At 33.9% G+C, this 25,561-nt stretch overlaps 1 protein-coding gene across 4 annotated transcripts in view; it reads left to right on the top strand.

Annotated features, from left to right (window-relative positions):
• Positions 1-25,561, top strand: part of ASCC3 (activating signal cointegrator 1 complex subunit 3) — a 361,492-nt gene that overhangs the window by 251,253 nt on the left and 84,678 nt on the right. For all 4 annotated transcript variants that reach the window (XM_019831019.3, XM_011282448.4, XM_019831018.3 and 1 more), the window contains exons 31-36: positions 8,540-8,677; positions 8,755-8,875; positions 9,850-9,982; positions 12,955-13,080; positions 23,805-23,916; positions 24,113-24,247. In XM_019831019.3, the coding sequence (XP_019686578.2) occupies positions 8,540-8,677; positions 8,755-8,875; positions 9,850-9,982; positions 12,955-13,080; positions 23,805-23,916; positions 24,113-24,247 (765 nt within the window). The remainder of the gene's footprint in view (positions 1-8,539; positions 8,678-8,754; positions 8,876-9,849; positions 9,983-12,954; positions 13,081-23,804; positions 23,917-24,112; positions 24,248-25,561) is intronic.

The raw sequence follows: 25,561 nt of genomic DNA, 5'->3' as shown, positions 1-25,561 counted from the left end.
AATACTTGACACTTAGCTGTTTTTAGGGTCATCCCCGAAAGGAGCTATATAACACCCTATCACAGTACTTCAGATGGTGGCGCTATCTTATGCAAAGTCTTTTGTCATTTGTATATATATGTATTTTTTCCCCTCAGTCAGCTTGACATGAGAAATACTCCAGGGAGCTTTGGTGGGTTGAAGTTAGGGATAGCACAGAAGGAAGTGGCATACACATGGAGTGTTCATGAACTACCTTTCATGATATTCTTCCATCTGATCCTTTTATTTCTACCAATGATGGACTGCTACCAGGCACACCAACATGTATAGCTAGAGAGATCAGATGGCATTAGTTCATGATCAGTAACTTCAGTTTCAAGATTACCTAGTATCACATAGTTAAGCATTTTTTCTCTCCCACATCAAAAATACCCATAAGAGTATTCCTCTAACTTAAGTCAGTAGGCAGCTCTTACCAGAATTTGTAAAGTGTTCATTTATGTAACATATTTATTGAATATCTACAACTTACCAAGCACTAGGTTAGCCAACTGATCCCAATTCTCGAGGAGCTCAACTAGATAGAAAATTTTAAATATATATATGATAAACCAAATAATGTTATAAAAATTGCTATAAAATGAGAAATGAAATATGATAAGGGGAGGTGGGGCTTCTTTAAAAAGAATGGTCAGAGAAGACTTCTTTAAGGAGATAACATTTAAGCTGAGACCCAAAGCATAAGAACAAGTTAGCTACACTAAGGTAACTTAGCATTTCAGGTAAAGGGAAGCTTTACCTGAAGCTAGAATAGCATTTCAGGTAAAGGGAACAGGATGTTGAAGGAAGTGAGATCAGCTCAGCTGGAACAGAATAAGCTAGGAGGAGAGTAGTATAAGTTAAGTTTCGGAGATAGGCAAAAGCCAGCTCATGTAAGACCTTAGACCCATGCGTACAGAGTTTGGATTTAGATTTTAAACAGTATGGGAAAGTAGTCATTTATTCATTGATTAAAGAAATGTCTCTTGACCTCCCTCTGTGTATTGGGTAAATTTTCTACCCTTATGGAATTAACATTCTTGTGGAGATGATAGATAGATAATAAGCAAATATGTCAAAACATGATAATTCCTATGGAAAAATAAATAAGCAGGGTCTAAAGGGAATAGGGAGTGCTAAGGGTGGTAGTAGAATGTTTTACATTGATACAAGTAAAGAACACCTCTGTGGTGAGGGTATTTTTGAATAGAAAACTAAAAGAAGCAAGGAAATAAACCAAGCAGATATCTAAGGGAGGGGTGTTCAAGGCATTAAAATATTTTAAGCTAGGAAGATAACATACTCCAATTTCATTTTAAGATCACTTTTGCTGCTTAGTGGAAAATGGATTGAAGTGGAAGTTAAGCATGGAATTAATGATGGTGGTGACCTAGTTCAGTAGGACTTGCTGATAGTGAAAAATGGAGGTTGAGAAAATGAAAAGAATCAAGAATGGCTCCCCAGTTAGTAACTCTAAACAAAAAAGCTAATATTTTGGATGTTAATTTGTATTTCTAAAATTTTCAAGGCAATTAGATATAGGAAGTCTGTATAACCCACAGAGGATGTGAAATGAACATGTGAATTGGGAACGTTAGCATAGAAGCAGCCTTTACACCCAGGTAAGCACATGAGACCCTGATATAGAGTGTGCAGGACCAGAGGGCAGGCTTGGAGTGACTCACAGTAGAGCTTGGGTAGAAAATGAAGAGCTGGCAAAGGGCACTGAGAAGGTGACGCCAGTAAGGAAAGTCCCATAGCACTGTGTGTGGTTGAGAGGGTTTTGTGAAGGAAGGAGGACTTAACTACTTTAAATGTTAACGGGAGTTGAGTGAGATAAGAGCAGAGAAAGACCTATGGGATTTAGCGCTCAGACATCCTGGATGAAAGTGGCAAGCAGCAACTCTGACAACTGAAAATCATCATGAATTCAGATTTGGTGGAGTTTCTACTAATGACATTTTATTTTAGTTCTTCAGATTCATTTGGCTTTTCATTCAACATAGATACTGACTTCTTCCTATAGGTAAGAAGTTAGTACCAGGCTTTGAAGATGGACTTTGAGATTGTTAAAAATCAGAGATTAAATTGAGTTTAATATAAGAGTGACCACATTTTCAACTGGAAAATCTGTTTTATTATCAAACCAAAATAGATTGAGTTTGTGATACAAAAGTCCCACCCCAAGTGCTTTCTATTTTGATCAGGCTTCAGACCTCTTAGTGACTGACCAGTAGAGAAATTACTAGGCTAAGAATATTACGTATCAAGACAGACATTATCCACAGATTTGTTGAGCATTGGACATCTTAATTTATTCCTCATGGAATAGTTGTGTAATTAAGAGCAGCTACAAGATAGGAGGCTGTTTGTATTTTGCCATAGTTGATATCATGCATGTCTTATTGAAGAAAGAGGCAAAGATCTTACGCTTAGTAATAGTTGATATGCTTATAGTGTACTTTATAGTTCATTAGAAGCTTATATTACATAATTTAACCATGAATTCTGGAAGGGTTGTTCTTGTTATCCCAGTTTTATAGATGTAAAAACTGAAACTTGGAAGAATTAAGTAATTTGCCTGATAGCATAAAATAAATGGGACTCAGAAACTCAAAATCAGGACAGCTAACTCAGAGCCGTGTTTTTTTCACTCTGCCATACAGTAACTGAAATCCTTGATAATGTACTGACTAGAGAAGATGGAAAAGTCACAGTGTCCATATGTGATTTGAGGGGATGGAAACAAACAGTAAAGTCAGTAGCTACAATATCAAACACAGGCAACCAACAAGAGCTGTGCTATTCTCAATCATGAGTGCTGGTATTTTAATTTATAAAGGAAGATACTTTTCAATATTCTTAATTTTTAGGCACAGAAATGGAAATACTCAAATACTAAAGAAGAAGAAATAGTTTGCTAATTGGGGCTCTTGTAAGTATCAGTCGGTTAAGCATCCAACTCTAGATTTGGCTCAGGTCATGATCTTACAGTTCTGCATCAGGCTCCATACTGACAGCATGGAGCATACTTGGGATTCTCTCTCTGTCTTGCCCTCTCTCTGCCCCACCCCACCTCATGCTCTTTCTCTCTCAAAATAAATAAACAAACTTTTTAAAAAATAGGTTTGCTAATCATCGGCATAGTTCCCCAGTTGTGTGAGTCCAGTATATGATTCATTATTTCAAGTCTTACCTGTTTTTTGCCCACAGTCTAAAATGATGAGGGCCAGCCGTAAGCCAAATGAATGATTTCATTATTTTAAGTAGTTATTTTAAGTAAATCACATTCATGTGGTAATTAGAATGTGACATTGTGGTTGAGAGCATGGACTGGAGCCAGGCCTCCTAGGTTTAATACTGACTGCCTATTACAAGCCATATGACCTTGGTGGGTATTCAACCTCTGAGCCTTACCCCTTCATCTATAAAAGGATAATAATAATCCTATCCTTACAAGATTGTTGTTAAGGATTAAATGCATTACTTTATTTGATGTACTTAGAACAGGCCTGGAACAGAGGCAAATGTTCAATAAGTGTTAACTGTTATTGCTGTTATAGTACAGCAGCATTGAATACCTTACGTATAGACAGGTTCTTTTTGCTGAAATCTTTATGGTAAAATTTGCTATTATTTTTATAATATCTTGCTTATGTTCCTTCACAAATTTAATTCATATTAATATAGCATTTGTTCATTTAAAATTATACTGCCTTAGCAAATTAATTTTGTAAGGTCCCTTTCATCAGCTTTATCTGCATTTTACAAGCTTTTTTCATGTGGAATTTAAGAACCAAAACAGATAAACATAGGGAAAGGAAAGCAAAAATAAGATAAAAACAGGGAGGGAGACAGACCATAAAGAGACTCTTAAATACAGAGAACAAACTGAGGGTTGCTGGTGGCGTATTGGATGGGGGGGATGGGCTAAATGGGTGGCAAGCATTAAGGAGGGTACATACATACATAACAGACATAAATAAAAGCTTTTCAATATATGGAAATGCTCTCCAAACATGTGTCAGAATCTGAACTCTCCAAAAATGGAAGTAAGCATAAAATGTATATTCCAGAATAAATATGAAGTGCTGACACTTGGATTTCTTACCAATAGCATAGTGAATTAAGTTAAAAACATCAATAAGCAAAAAATCTTTAATATTTCACCTTATGACCCAGTTTTGATATTGCTATTGTTAAGAATTAGGGCAAGCTAAGAAGCAAACATTGAAAAATGGCATGGTGTTTATTTAGCAGACATAACAAAGCTTTACATGTTATTCTTTAGATTTCATTTATATATTTAATTCACAAGTAATCATGTGTTTAATCACATATATAAATATATTTACATATTAACAGTATGGTGAATCATTTTGAGGTGTCGTTTTGGGCTTTAGAGAGGATAGCAAGGAATATGAGGAGAGTATTGGCAAAGACTGGAAATTTACTATCTTTAATTAATACTGTTTTTAAATTTCTTTTCCCTTAGTATATTGGCAGAATGTTCTAAAGTGTTTCTTTCATTTTAACTTTTTCACCTTCAGTCTGTGGGGTTTATCATACAGAAATGTATTTTAAGAAATTAACACTTGGTAATTATAAGGAAATGTTTTAACTTTAACATCTGTACCAGATGTGATATATTTAATTATCTTTATTCTTTTAAAAAAAAAAGTCTTCGTAACTTTCATTATTCTTCTTTATGCTGCATCTTTTATTGAGCATTTTGGACAATTGATAAGCATTATTCAGTGGCATATGGTCTGAGTCTGACGTGCTTTGAAAAGAGTACAGAGTTTTCTGATAATGAGGATTCTGTGAAAATGGGAAAACCAGCACAACAGATATGCTTTGAGAAAGTATGGGTTTTTAGCATCTTGAAACAATATATCACACTCAAAGGGACAGAATTGGGCTGTACAATCTGTTAGCTCATTCTTGTCCAATCTGGTCTCCTCCTTTCTTTTGGAGCCAGGATTGTCATCAACTCACTGAATTATATTCTGACTGGAATGTATTTCAGGAACGGAGTAATGTATCTACTTAAATGGAATCCTATATTTCTACAAAAGCTTTTTGAGTATAATAAATTTAAAATATAAAAAAAAAATTCTATTAAGTTAAAGTAATTGGTTCAACAGTTTACATATGTGCCTCCTCCCCCATCACCCTAAAAAAAAAAAAAAAAAAGACCACTATTTAGAGGATATAGATCGATCCATTTTTCTTTTATTTATAATATTGAATTGTTTTTTTTGGTTTAACTGTCAGGTAGTCAGACATATTTCAAAGACTGTTGGAAAGATGCCTATACATTACAACAAATGCTGGTTGAATAGAAATGAACTGTGGAATTAAAACTTCCCCGATCAGTGTTTTATTATCATGATTATTTTTAAAGTTCTATAGCAGCCTTTCTTAATTAAACCTTAATGACTTAAGACATCCATTGCTTGTAATAAGTGAACTTTTCTCCTAACCATCTAGAATGATACTATCTATCTTTGGAAAAATTAAAAAGATGGCAACTCAAATATTTTTTGTGGGGTTTAATTCTCCCATGGAATCAGTGTTGAGAGAGTCTACTCTGTAGTATTCAAGATCACTGGGTCTTTAACTTGAAATACACAGGGTTGTGTAAATGAATTGAGTGTTACATTAGAGCTATTATTACTTTATGTAAAGGATTAAATGTGATAATCTTTGTAAGTGTCAAGCACATTGCCTGACACATAAGTACTCAACAAATAATATGTATTACCTTGTTTTAAGCTTTTGTTATCCTAAGTTTCTCAAAAATTTTGTTTGTATTATATTGTGAGCAAGATGAAACATTTCAATGGTATAATTTAATCAACAATTTATATTTTCAAATTTAAACAGGCTGTCCTGGGTAGTATCTTACGCATAATGATTAAATAACGTTACTATAAATTTTCCTTTTTTTATGATGTTCAAATAATTCAGAATTCATCCACAGTAACTATGTAATAAATGAAGTTGTTTTTTGTAATTTTCCTCATGAGGATTTTAGGTCTTTGCCAGTTCAGATAGGCAAATAGTTCTTTTTAATGCATTGATTTATGTGAAAGTGGGGGCAGGGGGAATGAGAACCTTCCTGATGTGAAAGGACAGGATATTAATGCCTCACCAAACCTCCTGCCATAGGATTCTTTAGCTTTCCTGAGGTACATGGTATATTTTGGGGGGTATGATTGGCATGGCCATGGAACACTATTAATTATACAAGTTATAAAATTATACTGTTACTAAGTTATGAAATTGAAAAAATAATCCCTGAAATTGTCAGAGCAAGAATATCAGTGAATTAATTCTTGATAATGTAAATTGAAGATATTTATGCAGTGAACTATTGAACAAAAAAAAATGGATAATAGGCTGTCACTTGAGAATGGCTAACATATAATTTATGAGACAAGACAAGCACCTTTCTTTATAGCATGCATTTGTAGTCATCTTCCTTATCCTTTGCTAATTTGAAAGGGAAAGTGGATGTTAATGTTAACATTAATTAATGTTAATACATTTCCATATTCTTGCTTAACAGTTTATAAAGTAAATATTCAAGAATATCAGGTGACCATACTGTGTTTATGAAACAGAATGAACTCTTTATATATTGCATTCAGTTCAGGAAAGTTGATAAATAACATGATGTGTATGTCATTAAACTGTTACTTTGTGTCTATGCAGTGCGTTTTATACATTAAGATCTATTATAAAGACAAACTTCATCTTCCTGTTTTTTGAATTATTAGTGTAAAACAATTTATTCCTACATAAAAAAGCTTGGAAAATTTTTTCTGACCATTGAAAATAAGATGAGCAAGAATGAAGGATGTTGATGTGCTTCATGCATGAATGTCTCCACTAAACTGTAGCAACCAGCTGAAGTTTCTCTAGATAGAGATTTTGTGAGCTGCTTATTGGTTTATTCACATCCAGGAGAATGAATGTGTTGCATGTATACTTGTGTATGTTAGAAGTGATTAAGAGTAGAAGGGAAAAAAAAAAAAAAAGAAATGAGGTCTGAAGACAGTGTTGGTTATTTGTACTATCTCAGTCTTCAGGCATATAAAAATCATACATATACCCATTTCCAAGTTTATCCTCCACTGTTGTTCACTGTGAAAATGTGGTAGTGAAGCTACAGATACAACTAAAATATGTCATTCTTTTAATTGCTCATACATTCTCAAACCACTTGATCTCTACATTACTCCCCTCATGGAGTTGTCCCAAAAGAAGTTCACCACACTGCATATTGTATCATCCTCTGCTTTAAGGACCAGTATAAAGGTCTATCATTAGGTAAAAAGAGATTGAGTTTTCTGTTTAGTTCCTTTCAGAGAATAAGTTTCATAAGAAGATAAGATTTGCTTCTGTTGCCATAAAATCTGTGTTGCGTTAAGTATTTTCCATGTGGAATGGAAAGTGATAGAATATTCAGAAATTATATAATATATAAGTTTCAGAAACTCTTTAGACATATGAAAACTTAGCTAAACTGTGGCTGGAAATGAAATAACTTTACTTCATAAATAGCTTAATAATAGCTCTAATACATAAAGAGCCATTACAAACCACTAAGAAAAAAAGCTGTCATATCCACTTAAAAAATGAAAAGATAGTTTACCAAAAAATGCTAGTAAATATAAAAAGTATTTAACTGTACTGTTGATTAAAGAAATGAGAAGTAGACAAAAATATACCAGTTTGAGGGGTTTTTTTTTTTATTTTTTTTAAATGTTTATTTTTGAGAGAGTGAGAGAGAGTGTGAACAGGGGAGGAGCAGAGAGAGAGAGGGAGACACAGAATCTGAAGCAGCTTCAGGCTCTGAGCTGTCAGCACCGAGCCCGACATGGGGCTTGAACTCGCAAACTGTGAGATCATGACCTCAGCCAAAGTCTGACACCCAACCAACTGAGCTACCCAGGTGCCCCAACAGTTTGATTTTTTTAAATAAGGAAGCTGAGGCTCAGAAAGGTTATATGACTTGCCCTTGCCCTGGGTCATTAAGTTCAGTGAGAAAGGCTAAATTTGAATGGTTCCTGTCTGTTTGGTGAGACTATGACTGATTTTTCTCCATTAATTTTTTTGTCCATATTTTCTTAATTTTTAGTACTAAGCCAAAAAGATGGAAGGTTTTTCTCTTATAAGAGATGAACAAGACCCTGAAATATTCTAGTTAACATTACATCCTTTTTAATAGTTGTTACTCATTAAGGGGATATTGCATTTATCCACAGATTTTGTTTCCCTTGATACATGAGGAGAAGATGGATAACATTTAAATTTTAACTCATTTAGGATATACATTCTCAATAACTAGATTTTCTTTTTAATTAACTTCACTTGTAACTGTAGATGAGGCCTATATTTTTGTTTATATAGTATAAGAATCAAAACACAAAATTAGTCAAATATAATCTTAGTATGGAAATTGTAAAGCTAATGAACCTATACCTCGTAATTGTGCTCTTATTTGCAGATGGAGAACATCATTGGAACGCTAAGAGATTCCAACCTGAAGCTGACACTTGCTTTCGGAATAGGAATGCATCATGCTGGATTACATGAGAGGGACCGAAAAACAGTAGAGGAGCTATTTGTAAACTGTAAAGTTCAGGTATTTTATTTTTCATAAACAGACATTTAAATATAACTTACACATTATGTTTTAGTTAAATATATTTTATTTTCTAGGTTCTTATTGCTACAAGTACATTAGCCTGGGGTGTAAACTTTCCAGCTCACTTAGTAATTATTAAGGGAACAGAATATTATGATGGAAAAACAAGGCGCTATGTGGATTTTCCCATTACAGGTAATTTTTTTTTTAATTTACAGATACATTAAGCTTCTATTTTAACCTTAATAATCTGAATTTGCATGAAATGAATTGTAGAGAATTGACCACATTTGAACATATGTTGAGTAAGATTGTAAAGTTTTATTTCCAGTGAGATGCAAATGCTATTCAAAGTATTGAGTTGTTTCATTTACTTACCTAAAGTGTTAATAAGCATCAAAAACATAACTAATGGTTTCAAATTCACAAATAGATAACAATTACTGATTAGTAGCTATTATGACTTAATAAATTACAGTTAAACATTATACTGTTTAATTTTAAATCTGTTTCACTAGAAATACTTCTATGGGGCTTCTAGAATCAAAAGGCTTGTTGCTATGATTTCTGCATGCTCCGATTTGTGATTCGTGCATATTTTAAAACTTGATAAAAGCATTGTCACTGAATTCTGAAGAGCGAAATATCTGTGTGTATTTCCACTCAATGATTACATGTAAAAACTGTATTATTTCTAAATCATTTCTTACCTCAGAGATTCCTGCACTATAAAAAAAAAAAAAGAACATTTGTACCGTAAGTGGGAAGAGGGTGAGGCCTAAATGGACCCAGGGGGTCCATTCATGGGGGAAAATAATCAAATGAATCTGCTGAAGAGATTTACCCATATATGTTTTGCTTTTTCTTGTTTAATTAAAATAGTAATAACTCTTAAACAGCATTTTAAAGTATTTAGCTAAAGGAAACTTTTATCTTTCTTACTTATAAAATTGTAAGAGAGACCCTTTTTGGTGATCCAATTTTCTGTCTTAATGCATTAATTATTTTATTATTATAGAACTCAACAGGCTTCAGAGATAATATGCACACTCTTAAAATATTCTGTATCCTTTGTTATTTTGTCGTGTTGTCGAAACCTGCTATAATCACTAAATATACCTTGTGCTAGCTGCCACATTATTGAATACCTCTTGTTCTCTTCTTTATAGATGTACTCCAGATGATGGGGCGTGCTGGAAGGCCTCAGTTTGATGACCAAGGCAAAGCTGTAATTCTGGTTCATGACATAAAGAAAGACTTTTACAAAAAATTTCTTTATGAACCTTTCCCAGTAGAGTCAAGGTAAATTTTGTTGTAAATTAATTTAAATGGATTCATGTCATAGCAGTTAATATTTGTGTCATGATATTTATAAAAATCAGCAAAAATTCTAGTTCAATAGAATTATTTGAAAAGAAACTGAATACAATTATCACTGTAAGATAGAATTCAATTACAATTTCATTTTTAAAAAAAACTTTTAAAAGAAGCAGTGTTAGTACTGCTTCAATGAATCACATTGATTCTAGAGCCGGACAACCTGGGTTCATATCTGAGCTCCACTACTTACCTCCTTGATCTAGCAAGTCATTTGGTTCCTCAGTGCCTTGATGCACCTATCTGTAAAATGGAGATGCTAGCAACACTGGCTGTCTCAGAGGTTAGTTGTAATAATTGAATGTTAGTGCTTGTAGCAGGGTCTATCACATAGTAAACATTTAATAATAAAGTTCTCGTTTGATGTGTGTTTTTCTTCTCTAGGTGATAAAGAAATATCCAAAATAGAGGGACTTGTAATGAATAATTTGGACTATTAGCTTATTTCAGAATTATCACATAATTCTTTGTAGCACAGTAACTACCCCTTTGATAAAGGCTTCTCTCATTTTCTCAGCTGAAAATAGCCTTACTCCCTCAGGTTTATGTATTTTTTACTTGCAACATTTATTACTAGTTCTCTTTTATCAGTCTTTTTAAATATACTGTATTCTAACTGCAAAGGACAGCACATGTTTCTCATTGATAGTGTAAAGAGTTATTGGAATTTTTATTCTAAGTGCTAATGTTCATTTTTTTTATTTAGAAAATATAAAAACGTGGATACAGTTAACATTGTGATAAGAGAAAATTTATGGCTCTGTATATAATATATATTATATAAAAATATATGTAATAAGATATATATTTTTTAAAAGAAAGCATGAATAATGATCAAAATATCCATCCAAAAATTTGGGAAAAAATTAACAAATTAAGCTCAAAGAAAGAAGATAAGAGCAAGAATCAAAGAACTGAAACCAAATATACATTAGAAAAAAATCAACAAAGCCAAAGGTTGTTTCTTTGAAAAGAAGAATGCAATTGATAAACCTTTAACTCTGATCAAAAGAGAGAGAGAGAGAGAGAGAGAGAGAGAGAGAGAGAGAGAGAATGAACAAAATAACATTAGTAATGAAAAGATATTACAGGCATTTAAAAATATTATGAAACATTATGCAAATAAAAATTTAGATAAAATGATAAAATTCATTTAAAAACTTATGAAACTGACACAAAAAGAAATAGAAAATCTAGTCTCTTATTCTATCAAAGTGATTGAATCTGAACTTTAAAATCTTTCCACAAAGAAACCTTCTGACTCAGATGCTTTACTAGTGAATTCTTCATAACATTAAGGACAAAATAACATCAATCTTACATGAACTCTTCCTAATACTAGAAAAGATAAGACTACTTGCCAACTGATTTTGTAACATCAGAATAACCTTGATACCAAAACCTGATAAGAAATTTACCAAAAAACAATGTTAACAAACCTGTGCCTCTCATAAATATAGATGTCTAAACAACATCAGTAAATTTAATTTTGTGTAAATTATTTTCTAAATGTGAAGTTGACTTATTATTTGAAAATAAATTACTATTATTTACCACATTAGCAGGAAAAAAATGAGAAAAATCATATGATTATTTCATAGATGTAAAAAAAAAAAGCATTTGAAAAAATTCCACCCCCATTCATAATAAAATCTCTTAGCAAACAGTAATATAAAGAAATGTCCTTAATCTGATAAAGAGTCAATTTACTGCAAGCATCATAGTCAATAATGAAATCTTGAAAGCTTTCCCTTTGAGATAGGGAATGATACAAGAGTATTTTTCTCACCACGTCCAGTAAGCATTGTGTTTGAAGCCCAAGCCACTGCAATAAGGTAAGGATCAGAATGAGAGTCATAATATCCTTTGAGCCAAGGTAGTGACTAAACAGCACAAAAGGAGGGCTTCTGGGGAAATGGTGATGCTTGATCTTGGTGTTGGTTACACAGGTGCGTTCACATTATGAAAATTACTTGAGTACATGTATGATTTATGTAATTTTCTGTATGTACATTCAGTAATCATTAACTAAAAATTTTAATTTTGTACTTCGATATAACTATCGTTAATACTTACCTATCACAAGAGTATTTCATAGTTTTTATGCTAACTTCTCTATTAATGGGCCTTTCAAGAGTTTCCTATTTCTTGTTACATATAATATTGCAGTGAAGTAATTTGCTTTCCCATCCTTGTCTGTAAATGTTTCTCTAGCAGGTAATAATGAAAAGTGAAATTGCTGGGTCACAGTGATTATTCAAATAGATATTGGCAAGTTGCCCTCTCAATTGAGTATACAGATTTATACTCTGCCGCTGATGAATTAAGAGTAATATAGAAACTCATTTTTTTAATCTTTCAATTTATTGCCATTTCTCATGTCCTTAAAACATCCTTTGCAAAAACTATTTTTAATACCTGCATATTGTTCCATGTATCATAATTTATTTAGTCTTTTCTGTTGTTGGACACTGCTTCCCTTTTTTAGTATTTTACATAAGAAACTAAAATGAACATTATGTTATGCCAGTCTTTCAACACATCTGATCATGTTAGTATACTCTATAACACCAGTACAATTGTGTTTCATATGACGAGGAACTTAACACTCACTGAGTAAATGAAAGGAATATCATTACTCATAACTATCACCCCTATCTTGCCAACTCTCCTTTCATCTGCCTCAGTATTATTTCATACTTACACCCATCCCCATAAGTACATTCTTCCCTACTCTCCAAGTTACATCTGCTGTTGCCCACTCTACCTTTCTCCTCTTAGCTCTTATCTTTCCTAAAAGTTACTAGCACCCTTCCGTCAGTCTGCTATGTGAGATAAAGTGTGTTTCATTTAACCTAACCTTCATGTATGTTTCCCATATCTTGTTCACTGTATAGCTTATTAGGAGTGCTCTCTGACCATTTAAATGCAGAGATTGCTGGTGGTACAATTACATCTAAGCAAGATGCGATGGATTATATCACTTGGACTTACTTTTTCCGACGTCTTATCATGAACCCCAGGTAAGTGTAGGGCAACTATTTATCTTTCTGGTTTGCGCCAAAAGAAAATTATTTTTGAAAGTAACAATCCCTAAATTTCAGTACATAACAAAAAAGTCAGAACTTTGGACATTCTAGATATATGAATTTGCCCAGAGAATCACATGATGTCTCTAGTATGATCACAATATATTATAATATATTTGAAAATGAATAATTGTATGCACTTATTACTTAGCTGCTTTTAATTAACTTAGGATATCCTTGAGGAGTTTGCTCTGTAGTTAGGGAGACAGGACATCTGAAATCATTAAGAAATGATTAAATGATTAAGCTAGATGGTAGTTACTGACTTAGGTGCAATTGGAATTCAGAGAAGAATGAGGCTGATGCAGTTGTAGAAGGAAGAATTTGTAAGGCATTTATAATGATTGATGAGAACTCTGCAAGAGGAAATAAAAGTGGGGGAGGTTGTTGTGGAATGTCTTTTACTTTCAGACAGTATAGGTTAGATCTTCATTCAGCACTTATTTGTCAAATGTTTTAATAGATATTGAGGATAAAAATTAGTGTACATTATCCTCCATCTTCAACAGCTAATCTTTTTTTTTGAGAGAGAGAGAGAGGGGGAGAGAGAGAGAGAGAGAGAGAGAGAGAGAGAGAGAGAACACAACAGGGGGAGGGGCAGAGGGAGAGAGAGAATCCCAAGCAGGCTCCATTCCATGCCCGGCGCAGAGCCCCAACACTAGGCTCAATTTCATGACTGTGAGATCATGACCTGAGGCAAAATCAAGAGTTAGATGCCTAGACTGAGCTACCCCAGGTGCCCAGGCAGATCTTTAAATGTGGGGGAAAGACATATAAATGATTTCAATGTAAATCATAAATTCTGTAATAGAATTGTATTTAAGCCCATGAGAGCAAAAAATCCACAGAGATGATACTTCAACCAAATTTTGAATCTGAAATGGGAATAGAAAAGGTCAGAGGCACAAAAATACTATATGGGCATAGGCTCTCATGGCTGAAACAGCATTTGTAGAGTGCCAAGAAGTTTGATGTAGCCAGAGCTTAAGAATATGGAGACCAAAAGATTGTCTTGACTGGAAAGTGGGCCAAGCACCAGAGAGTAAATGGCCTGTATGTCATAATAAGGTGTTTGCATTTAGCCTATTGGCTAGGGTGAGGGTTTTTTTTTTTATGTTTGTTTATTTTTGAGAGATAGAAATAGAGCATGAGCAGGGGAGGGGCAGAGAGAGTGGGAGACACAGAATCTGAAGCAGGCTCTAGGCTCTGAGCTGTCAGCACAGAGCCCAATGCATGGCTCAAACTCATGAACCATTGAGATCATGACCTGAGCCAAAGTCGGACACTTAACCAACTGAGCCACTCAGGCACCCCACCTGTGGTGAACTGTTAAACACAGTTTAACATCCCCAAATTAGGTTCAGTTTTTTGTTTTTTTTCAATACTTATGAAACTATGGTAGGGAATGGGCTGGAATGAAGAGACAATCAGAGCAGGAAGACCAGTTAGGGAGCTGTTTAAGCTGTGAATAAGACCTTAACAGTTGCAGAAGGAATGGAAGGAGGGACAAAGATGGGGACATTCCTGATACGAATAAGAGGAAATATCAAAGCATTGTAGGGTCTTGAACAGAGAGATCATGATGAAATATTATTACTAAATCTTACCTGTTGGTATCTTGAGAAATTTGTTTTTTGTTTCAGCCATTTCCACTCACACAGATAGGAGTTTGAGAATATGGTGGCATTTTTCTGTTTCCTCAACTGTTAGGGACTCTGGATGAGATACAAAATATCATTTGGGACATGATTGCAAGATTAACGAGGTAATCGCTACCTCGTAAAGCACTGCAGCTTTACGGTAGTTATTAGATCACAGGATTAGAATTGTAGAAGGGTATACTGGGATGCACTTTATATGCACTCTGGTCCTACTTTCTTGCTTGATATTAAAGAAGGGGACTTTGGAAACTTGAAGTGACTTGCTCTGGATCCCAGAACTACTTTGTCAGAAAGCTAGAACTTAACATAAGTTTTGTGACTCCACTCTACTTTTTAGAGGGATGAGTGAGATAGCAGTAAGAATAGAGGACCTACCTAGAGGAAACTGGAATAGGCATCATTCCTTGTTGCTGTCATTACAAACTACCTTCTATTTAATATTAATGTGGTAAGAAAAATCCACATGCAACCATAATAAACAGTATTAATTAGGGACAGAACAAGAAGCTTGGGAGAGGTTAGCACAGTGGACAAAGACGAAATCTTGAGGGAATATACTTTGGTTATAACTTAAAGAAATTATATTGAGCCTCTGAGCCCAGGGACTTCTTAGGTATTGACAGTTAGGATATCTCCTGCTCATATGATTATAGTCCATGTAAATAGTGAGTATTCCATAGTTCACAGTACCTGACCTACTTTACCTGGCAGCCATCTTTGCTAGAGGGAAATTCTGGGACTGGGAGTCAAAAGATGTATCATCTTGACATATTGGCTTAGGGCACTTGATTGTTGTGGCAGCTGTTTTTCCTGCCCCTTTGATGCCCCCAAGAAGAGCTGGGTATCCCCTCCTACACCACCAACACCATGAAAGGAGACATTAATCCATACCACCTCTAGGTAAGAAGTTCCTCTCACTTTCATACTTTTGTTGTCACTCTTCTCCCTGTCTGCAGTATGCTCTCTAGCTCTTATAGCCACCTAACAGTCTTAAAAGATCTAACAGTCTTAAAAGTTGATGCATGTATTGATAAATGCACTTAAATTAATTTTCAGGAGGTGGTGGTTTATACACTCTTGACTATCCATATCGAAGTTGCTAGTTCTTTTAGTAGTCACCTGAACATATTTTGAGATACCTGGCTAGGTTAAGACTAAAGCTATCATTATTATGCTGAAGTAGAAACCTGTGCCCAAGCTGTTGCTGTGTCAATTAATCAGTCCAAAACTGATACAGCAATAAATTTTTTTGAAGGCTTATGATGATATTTTTCACTAAAATGTAACAAACAATCCTAAAATTTACATGGAACCACAAAAGACCTCCAATACCAAAAGCAAACTTGAGAAAGAACAAAGCTGAAGGCATCACAATTTTTTATTTCAAACTGTATTACAAAGTTGTAGTAATCAAAACAGTATGACATTAGTATAAAAACAGACACACAGATCAGTGATACAGAACACAGAGCCCAATAATATGGTCAATTAATTTACTACACAGATCAGTGATACAGAACACAGAAGCCAATAATATGGTCAATTAATTTACTACAAAGGAGCCAAGAGTATGTGATGGAGAAAGAATAATCTCTTTAATAAATGATACTGGGAATGCTGGATATTCACATGCAAAAGGAAACTGAACCCATATATTTCACCATGCACAAAAATCAACTCAAAATTGTTGAAAGACTTGAAGGGGAGACCTGAAACTATAAAACCACTAGATGACATAGCCTTGACAATGGTCTTGGTGATGATTTTTTGGATTGAACACCAAAATCAAAGGCAATAAAATAAACATGTAAGACTACATCAAACTAAAATACTTCTACATGGCAAAGGAAATCATCAGCAAAATGAAAAGGCAACCTACCAAAGAGGAGAAAATGTTTGCAAATCATATATCTGAAAAGGGTTTAATGTCCAAAATATATATAAAGAATTCATATAACTAAGGGATGTAGGGGGTTGGTAGCAATACCAGTCATGTGAGACCTTAGAGACCATGGTAAGGACTTTGAATTTCATTATTGATGATGTAAGAACCATTGTGGGGTTTTGAGTAGAGAGGACTGACAGGATCTATTCATATCATAAGTCCAATCAATTATAATCATAAGTGTTAAAAATAATTTAAACTTACCTGTTGAAAGAAATTCTCAGATTCAATTATTTTAAATCCAACTAAACATGATTTATAGGAAACATGAAATCAAAATGATATAGAAAGTTGAAAGTTGAGGATGGAAAGAAGATAAGAAGGACAATAACAAAGAGAAAGCAACAGTTGTAGAATTAAAATCAGACAAAATGAAATTCAAGGCAAAGAAGGACAAAGAAGAATGGTTCATATTGATAACAAGCACAATCACTAAATAGTTATAATAGTTTACAAAATTTTAGGTAACTAAAAACAGCATCAAAATAGAGAAAGCAAAAACTGATAGAAGTTCAAGATGTTAACTAAATTATAATCATGTTGAGAGACTAACACATCTCTCTTGAAAATCACCCTAATATAAATATATTATATTATATTTTTTATATTTATATTTATATTTATATTTATATTTATATTTATATTTATATTTATATTTATATTTCTTCCCCCAAAAGGAATATGCCTACTCAAAAACACTCATCAAAATTTATTTATAAAATATACTGTGTACTAGACCACAAAGAACAACTCAGTATATTTCAAAACAGATCATAAGGCTACATTCCCAGTGCATAATACAATAATATTAGAAATAAACAAGAAAAAGGATGGCAAAAACAGTCTACCTGCTTGGGATTTAATTACTCTTATTCTAGTGAAAGGTGAAAAGTTTGTTTAAAGTTATAGACTAGAGATATATAAAAATAAAAGTATTATATAACAAAGTCAATGAATTTTAGTCAAAGCACAATACCAAGGAATATTCATATCTTTAGAGTATCTACAATATAGCATGAATGCTTGAAAACAAACTAAGCATTCATCTCTGTAGGGGGGAGGGCATAAAAGCTCCCCACATGGGCTTTCAAATGTGGTGCCTCCCAATCATATGGGGGCCACCAAATGTGGGTCAACTTGATTGGGTAGGAGCTGGAAGCCCGGGTGGTGAAATAATTCACCCAAGTCAGAACAACGGAGATAGAAGTTTATTGAGCACACCATTAAGGAAAGAGTGGGCAGGACAGCAAGGGAGAGACTGCCATGAGGCAATGGTAGGGGGCTGTAGTTAAAGGGAGAAGGTGAGGAGGTATGAAAATGTATGGAATTTTCCTTTTTTGGTATCTGTGTCCTGCTGTAAGTAACCCATTGGTCAGCTATAGCTTAAGATAATCTGAGGTGAGTTGCCTAATGGGCCTGTTTATATTCAGCCAGGAGGCTGAGGCCAATGTGGGCCCTTCTACCTTACTCGGGTTCCCATTGTTCAAATTGGTTACCTAAAAGCAGCCTCTACAATCTCTAGGAACTAGATGAACATTAATAAAACACAAATATGAGAAAGGAATTTATAAAAGTAAAAATCAAAATTAATAATGGCAAACACAAGTATACACTATTATTATTTATTATCTACTGTATTTGAGACGTTGTTTTGAGAGCCTAACTCATTTAGTCATGATCCCCATTTTATAGATGAAGAAGCTGAAGCACAGGTAGATTGAGCAACTTGTCCCTAAGTACACAGCTCCTGAGTGGCAGAGGCAGTGCTGGAATTCAGGCACTCTGGCTCCAGGGGCTACAATCTCCATTACCAGGCTGGTTACCAGGTCCAGAACCCAAATATCCATACCCCTTCTCCACTTCTCTTTCCAGCGTTACGCTGGAAAATGTGTTCTTTATAGAAACCATACTACACAAATTTTGGATGTATAACTCTTTTGTTCATTTGATACCAAAAAAAAAAATTGTCCATTTTAATATCTATACCTTTACATCTGGATAAAAATGGAAACATGTGCCTAAATCAATTTTAATGACATGTATTTTATTTAGTCTGCTACAGTGAGGTTCTACAATTTTCTTTGTGATTGGTCCTTGATTGTATCTTATTATTGTCTGTGTTAAACTCCCCTTTTCTGTGATCTGGAAGCAAAGAAAAGCACAAGAGTTCTGGAAATTGGTAAATTTTTCGTACTTATTTTTAGATGTTAAAGGTTGTTTTTTTTTTTAAGTTTATTATTTTGAGAGAGACAGAGACAGTGCAAGTAGGGGAAAGGCACGGAGAGAGAGAGAGAGAGAGAAAGAGAGAGAGAGAGAGAGAGAGAGAGAGAGAAAGAAAGAGAGAGAGAGAGAGAATGAGAGAGAATCCCAAGCAGGCTCCCTCCTGCCAGCGCAGAGCCTGACATGGGGCTCATACTCACGAAACTGAGATCATGACCTGAGCTGAAACCAGGAGTCAGACACTCAACCAACTGAACCACCCAAGTACCCCAATCTGTTAAAAGTTTTAAGAAGGCTAAAATCATTGTCTCAAATGAAGGGCTTATATTATATGTAGTTTTAATATATCTTAATATATTAACTGTCATAAATTGAGATTTTACTTTTGGTTTAGTGGGAGAGGACTGCATATATATATATATATATATATATATGCATGTGTATGTTAAAAAAGATAATAAGGTTTATTTAAAATAGACAAGACAAAGAGTGCTTTCAAAGTACAGTCATACAGAGATAATAAATACGACCCAATTCCCCAACCCGCTTCATTTAATCATACAACTATAAAGAACCCCCACCACACCACCACCAAAAGTGGAACTTACGTTGACAAAGATTCTGCCACTGTTCCTGGATTGTTCTCTGTATGTTTATAGTGTGTGTGTGTGTGTGTGTGTGTGTGTGTGTGAGAGAGAGAGATATGCATATGTATGCAAACACATGCACATGCATATGAAGATACATTTACATGTATAAATATATATGTAGACACAATTACATTAGTTACTTCAAATGTACATAAACACATGTACTGGTGCATCATGAAATATAATATATTCCAAATTGAGTTCTGGATTCAATTTGTATGTTCAATTTCACTCTCTGTTTTCCCCTGAGGAAGCTTTTAAATATTTCTGGGGCAAAAAATGTTGTGGTAGTTTCAGCTGTCCCTGCAACCACTTTCATTATTTGTGTCATTATTACTGCTGCATAATCTGAACATAAAAAAACATGGTGCCGTAACAAATGACTTCCCAGTACTGACAGTTATAGCAGCAGCATTTCAATACTGATGAAAAATTTCCCAGCAAGATCTCTGGCCAGGTTTACAATAACTAAACAGGAAATGGCTGCCACTATTCACATTAAATCCAGACTGTTTGGTGTAACTTTATCTATGTTTTAGATTACAATAAAATCTCTTTCATTCTCAACTGGCAAAATTTTATCCTTCCTGAGGTTGGAAAAACAGAACTTGAGGTTTCATGTGTGGTATTCCTGTTTGTCCTTTGACAAGAGCTCTTAAAGCTAATTTTTTTAAGTTGTTTTACTTTGGGATTGTTTAAATTTAATGAACTTTGTAAATTTTTATGAGAGGGAGAGGTTTGTTATGACTTTTTCCCAATGGACTGCTAATAGAAGTTAGCTTGTCTAGCCCATGTGCTAGATGCTGTCAGTATCCAACTGCCTTTGACTTTCACACCTCCCAGGGGACTAGTAATTGTTGTGTTCAAACAGCCTGTAATTGTGATCCCGCTGGCTTTCTCAGTACGCTTCTGGCTATTAGAATCATTAAACAACTCAGCACCTGTTAACAGCATTGTAAATATTCAACCCTGCTTGTGTGCAGGTTGAGTCCAATATAGAGAAATCTTACAGAGCTCAGCCTCATAAATTAGAGCTTCTGACAAGTCAATTATTGTGAAACTGGGTTTCTCTGTGAAATAAATGAAATAGCATGCTGACAAAAAGGTAGGCTGTCTGTTTATGGCAGAGAGAAGATAATGACTTCATGATCCAATGCAGAGAGCATGAAACTACATTGTATCCTTTATCTATAATTAAACAGTTGTGTAATATTTCTGTTTTAGTAACCAGTAAATTATAAATTTTGTACTGTGGAGAGTGCAACATGAAAACAGACCTTTAACTTAGCTGTTGCTTGCTTTTCAAGTTAGTAAAGAGATTATTGAAATTAATGATATATAATGTTTTAAACTAAATACTTATAATTATTTAGGCTAGAAATTACCCAGTGACTAAAAAGTTCATGCTATAGAAGCAAAGGCCCTATAATGCTAATGAAGATCATGTAAATATAAACTCCATTCTTTATTCCCAGGAAAGTGTCAGAATATATTATCTCCTAAAATTTTATGTGACCTAAACAATAATTTCATTTACATTTTGTTCATTTTACAGTGTCTTGTTAAATTATATATCTAATTGAGATGTAGCAAATCTTACTTTTATAAGGATTTTTAAGTGGTTTAAGTAACCTTAGATCAATTGTTAGCAAAGAATAATAGTTTAATTAGTAAAGTTATATCACAACAAAAATATGCATTTTAGTATTTGTGTTGGGTGTTTAGAAGACAACTTTTAATTTTTTTTTAAATGTTTATTTATTTTTGAGAAAGAGAACACAAGCAGGGGAAGGGCAGAAAGAGAGGGAGACACATAGTCCGAAGCAGGCTCCAGGCTCTGAGCTGTCAGCACAGAGCCCAGTGCGGGGCTCAAACCCACGAACCGTGAGATGGTGACCTGGGCCAAAGTTGGACTTTTAACCGACTGAGCCACCCGGGCACCCCAGAAGACAACTTTTTAATGATTGAGAATTTCCTACTCTTGAGTGTAGTATTTTAACCAGCACTTTCTATTTTTTAAATAGTTATCACTTTCTAAAAATAAATTTTAAAAAGTTATCATTTACATATGCCAGAATACCTGAAAAAAAAATTTAGGATTCTTTTTTAAAATTCCAGATTATCCTCAGAAATCATAAGGATAAAAGTGTTGATATTGAGTAAATTAAATGTCAATTCAATTACTTAAGTTGAAGTTTTGCATTTCTTAGGCAAGTCAATATGAGATGTTGGTGAGCACATTAGAAAAGAACAACCATATTAAGAGAAAATATCAATGGAAGTTTTTAAAGTTATTCTAAAAATTGTGTTAATTTTTATCAAATAAGATTGTTAATAATATCATCAAATAATTTGTTGTAGTCTTAGAGACATGATTTTAGGTTTTTTTTTTTTCTTTTTTGCAACTTATTTTAAATGTTTAAGAAATGTTTACCCTGACTGTTCTTTATCTGGATAGAAACTACAAATCAGTCTTAAAAATTTCCCAGTAGACTTAGAAAAACATTAGAAAGGATATTAGCCCATCAAAATATACCCTGTAACTAAATAAAACAGTGACCAAAATAAATACTGTTAAAAAGAATTTATAATTTTTGAAGGAAAGTCTTTTTCAAAGATGATTTTAAATATTATTTGTAAACATACTAAATTTGTTAAAGCATAAAAATGGTAAAGTTGTCATTAGTTAATATTTGTAGGGGAATATGAGACTTTACGTTTTCAAATGGCCTAGGAAATTTTTAGATAAAAATGGTATTTTAACTTTTGTTTTTCATGGTAATACTGTTTTCATAAAGCCTTCCTTCTGTAATTTTAATTGCATAAAAACCATGTAGACAGCATGATCTTGCTGTCTCTCTCAAAATGAGTGAACATTAAAAAAAAACTTTGTACATTTTGTTTAAATTAACAATAGCACTGGTTTCAATACTTATCTGTTCATTGATAAATATTGCTTTATTTTGGTCTATGACATCAACTTTTCCAGGAAAGGCAGTAATTTCTCTGCAGACTAAGATTGAAAGTAACTATTTCTCATTTGTGAATATTAAAATCTTCAGCAATTAATTATGATTTACAGAGTTTCCTAAATAAAGAGTCTATTATTAATCCTTACTTAGTGGAGACTCTCATATTGGTGTACCTAGCTTTTTGTTTAATCTTCTCTTTCTGCTGAAAGTATATCCTGCCATCATTTAAGTCCTGCTTTGTGTATTTTTAAATGAATTTTTGCTGTATACTGACCTCAAATCTTTCCCTTTGAAGAAAGAAAAAAAAAATCACCATATTGATCACTTGTGGTTTCCGTCAGGCCTCTCCCATTTGAGATTGCTAACACTTTCTTTCCAGGCTATGGCTATCCCCTTTCTAGTCCTGTGCAGGTGTACAACCCTTGTTCTGGGCTTCAGTCTGTACAGATGAAAGTCTGTTCTGAGGCCGCTTTACACACCTGTTACTTGATTTGGATGGAGAGAGGAGATATAATTCTCTATGCTGACTGGGGTGCAGGATTCACCCACCAAGAATTAGAGATCTGCTATGATGTAGGGGCATTCTGTCACCCTTTGGATCTGTTCCCAGGCACAGATTCCTAGTAATCTTAGGGATTTGCCAAGAACCTTTGGAATTAGAGGGAAGAGCATTCAAATGAATTGCATGTCCTTAGGCTTTTTACTTAGAAAATATACAGAGCTGAACCTGTGTGGCTTTTGTCTATAGAAGCTTAGTTCAAATGCTTTCTTGTTAGCTTGATGATGTCTTTCCCCATATTTAGGGTGACATGTAGTCATTAGGCATTTGAAGAACAATCAATGACTAAATTTCCTAAAAGAATTCATCTACTACTCAAATCAATAGTGCTTTGAGTTTTATAAAGTTACTGAGGATGGGTTTTTATATATAAAAGGGAGTTATATATTTATATATGATTTGCTTCTGTTTCTAGAAAGTTAGTGTCTGTTTAATGTGATGCTGAATTTTATCTGCTTATCTTCCATAGTTATTACCATTGTTCATCGGAGTCAACCAATCTTAGTGTGGGAATTTTGACCTGTAAGATGAAACTGGCTGTTGCAGTTGTCTTACTTCCTTGATTTGCTGTGCATGTAATTGTTCTTTGAAATTCTGAAAAGAAGAGAATGAGGGAAAATTGAAGTGATAATGACCTTGCTTGTTTTCTAGCTACTACAATTTGAGTGATGTGAGCCATGATTCTGTGAATAAATTTCTGTCCAGTCTGGTTGAGAAGTCTCTGGTTGAATTGGAACTTTCCTACTGTATTGAAATTGGAGAGGTATGACTGAGTCATATACATTCTAAATGAAAAGATTGCCCAGCTTTTTAACAGTAGGGCTTTTGCTTCTCATGGTAACTAAACATTTTAACAAAATTGTTGCAATGGCAACCTGCAGTAAGAACTATTAGTTTTATGAATGTATGTGTTTCTATTGTACTTTTTATTTGTCATTTTATCTTTCTTTTTGAAATAGGATAATCGGAGCATTGAACCTCTGACATATGGCCGCATTGCCTCTTACTACTATTTGAAGCACCAAACAGTTAAAATGTTCAAAGAGCGTTTGAAACCTGAATGTGGTACTGAAGAATTGCTTTCAATTCTGAGTGTAAGTTTCATGACATTATTACATTGCTTTTTAATACAAAGAGATTGTATCGTATATTATTTCATACATTCTCTTTTAATTTGGGTCTTAAATGGTTGCCATCCAGGGCCTCTAGAAATTTGGTAGAAATCATTTATGAAGTCTTTTCTTCTACCAGACAAGATCGCTACAGAGCAATATATTTGGACCAAGTTTCTCATGTAATTTATTTTCCAAACTTGGATACTTCTGAAAATGGAATGAGTCACTGTTAATAACTGTTAATATGTAAGTCAGGATAATAGGTATATGCTAGGCTAGCAGTCAGGTGATCACCCTGTCCTTCAATATAATAACTTCTTTGAATTATAATTGAAAGCTTTTCTTATTGCTTATTGAGTCATTCTTCTTGAATTCATGATATTTCTGAGGTTTCTTTACATAAAAACACATGATTAAGTTCTCTTAGAATTAATGTCAGAAAAGCTGTTCAACTCCTTCCCCTTTCTCCTTGCAAAAAAAAAATACAACTAGATTTATCACATGGTAAAAAAAAAAAAAAAAAAAAACTATACTGTGCTTATTTTTGCTTTTTGGCCAAGAAGCTGAAAACTAAATTTAATATTGAACTTAGTTACTATTAGGAGTATTTTCTCCATCTTCCTTTTGGCATACTATATATCCATTTTTTGTCTTTGTTGAATTTAAATATAATAATTTCCCACAAAACTTTGTTAGCACATTAGTCAAGATATATGTTACAAAATTGGGGCGCCTGGGTGGCTCAGTCAGTTAAGCATCCTTCTTCAGTTCAGGTCATGATCTCGCGGTTCATGGGTTTGAGCCCCATGTCAGGCTCTGTGGTGACAGCTCAGAGCCTGGAGTCTGCTTCTGATTCTGTGTCTCCCTCTCTCTTTGCCCCTCCCTCCCTCCCTCCCCCCCCCACCTCAGAAATAAATAAACATTAAAAAAAAAAAAGATATATGCTACAAAGAATACCTTATGTCATCTTACCCCTCCAGTACATTGGTGTTGTTTTAAAGAGTTAAGAACCATTCGACTGTATAATGTCTCTAAGGTCCTTCTCTTATACATTCACTGATTCTGAGATAGTTCACTTATTAGCTTTTTTCTTCCTATTGCTTGCCATTCTCAATAGGCTTCAATATCCCATTCACAGTTTCCAATTTTTCAGTGTTTTTCCTTTGAGAAACTAGTGTGTGGATTTTTTGTGCAGCGTAAGGCCACATACATTGTAGTGAGTCAGGAAATAATTTGTCACTAAATGGATGGATCCTGTATTCATCAGTTTTCTGTTGTTTGCTCTATAGAAAA

This window comes from Felis catus, chromosome B2 (genome assembly GCF_018350175.1).
Source record: "Felis catus isolate Fca126 chromosome B2, F.catus_Fca126_mat1.0, whole genome shotgun sequence".
NCBI lineage: Eukaryota > Metazoa > Chordata > Mammalia > Carnivora > Felidae > Felis > Felis catus.
The sequence above is the reverse complement of the archived record's forward strand: the minus strand, read 5'-3'. Positions and strand labels throughout refer to the sequence as shown.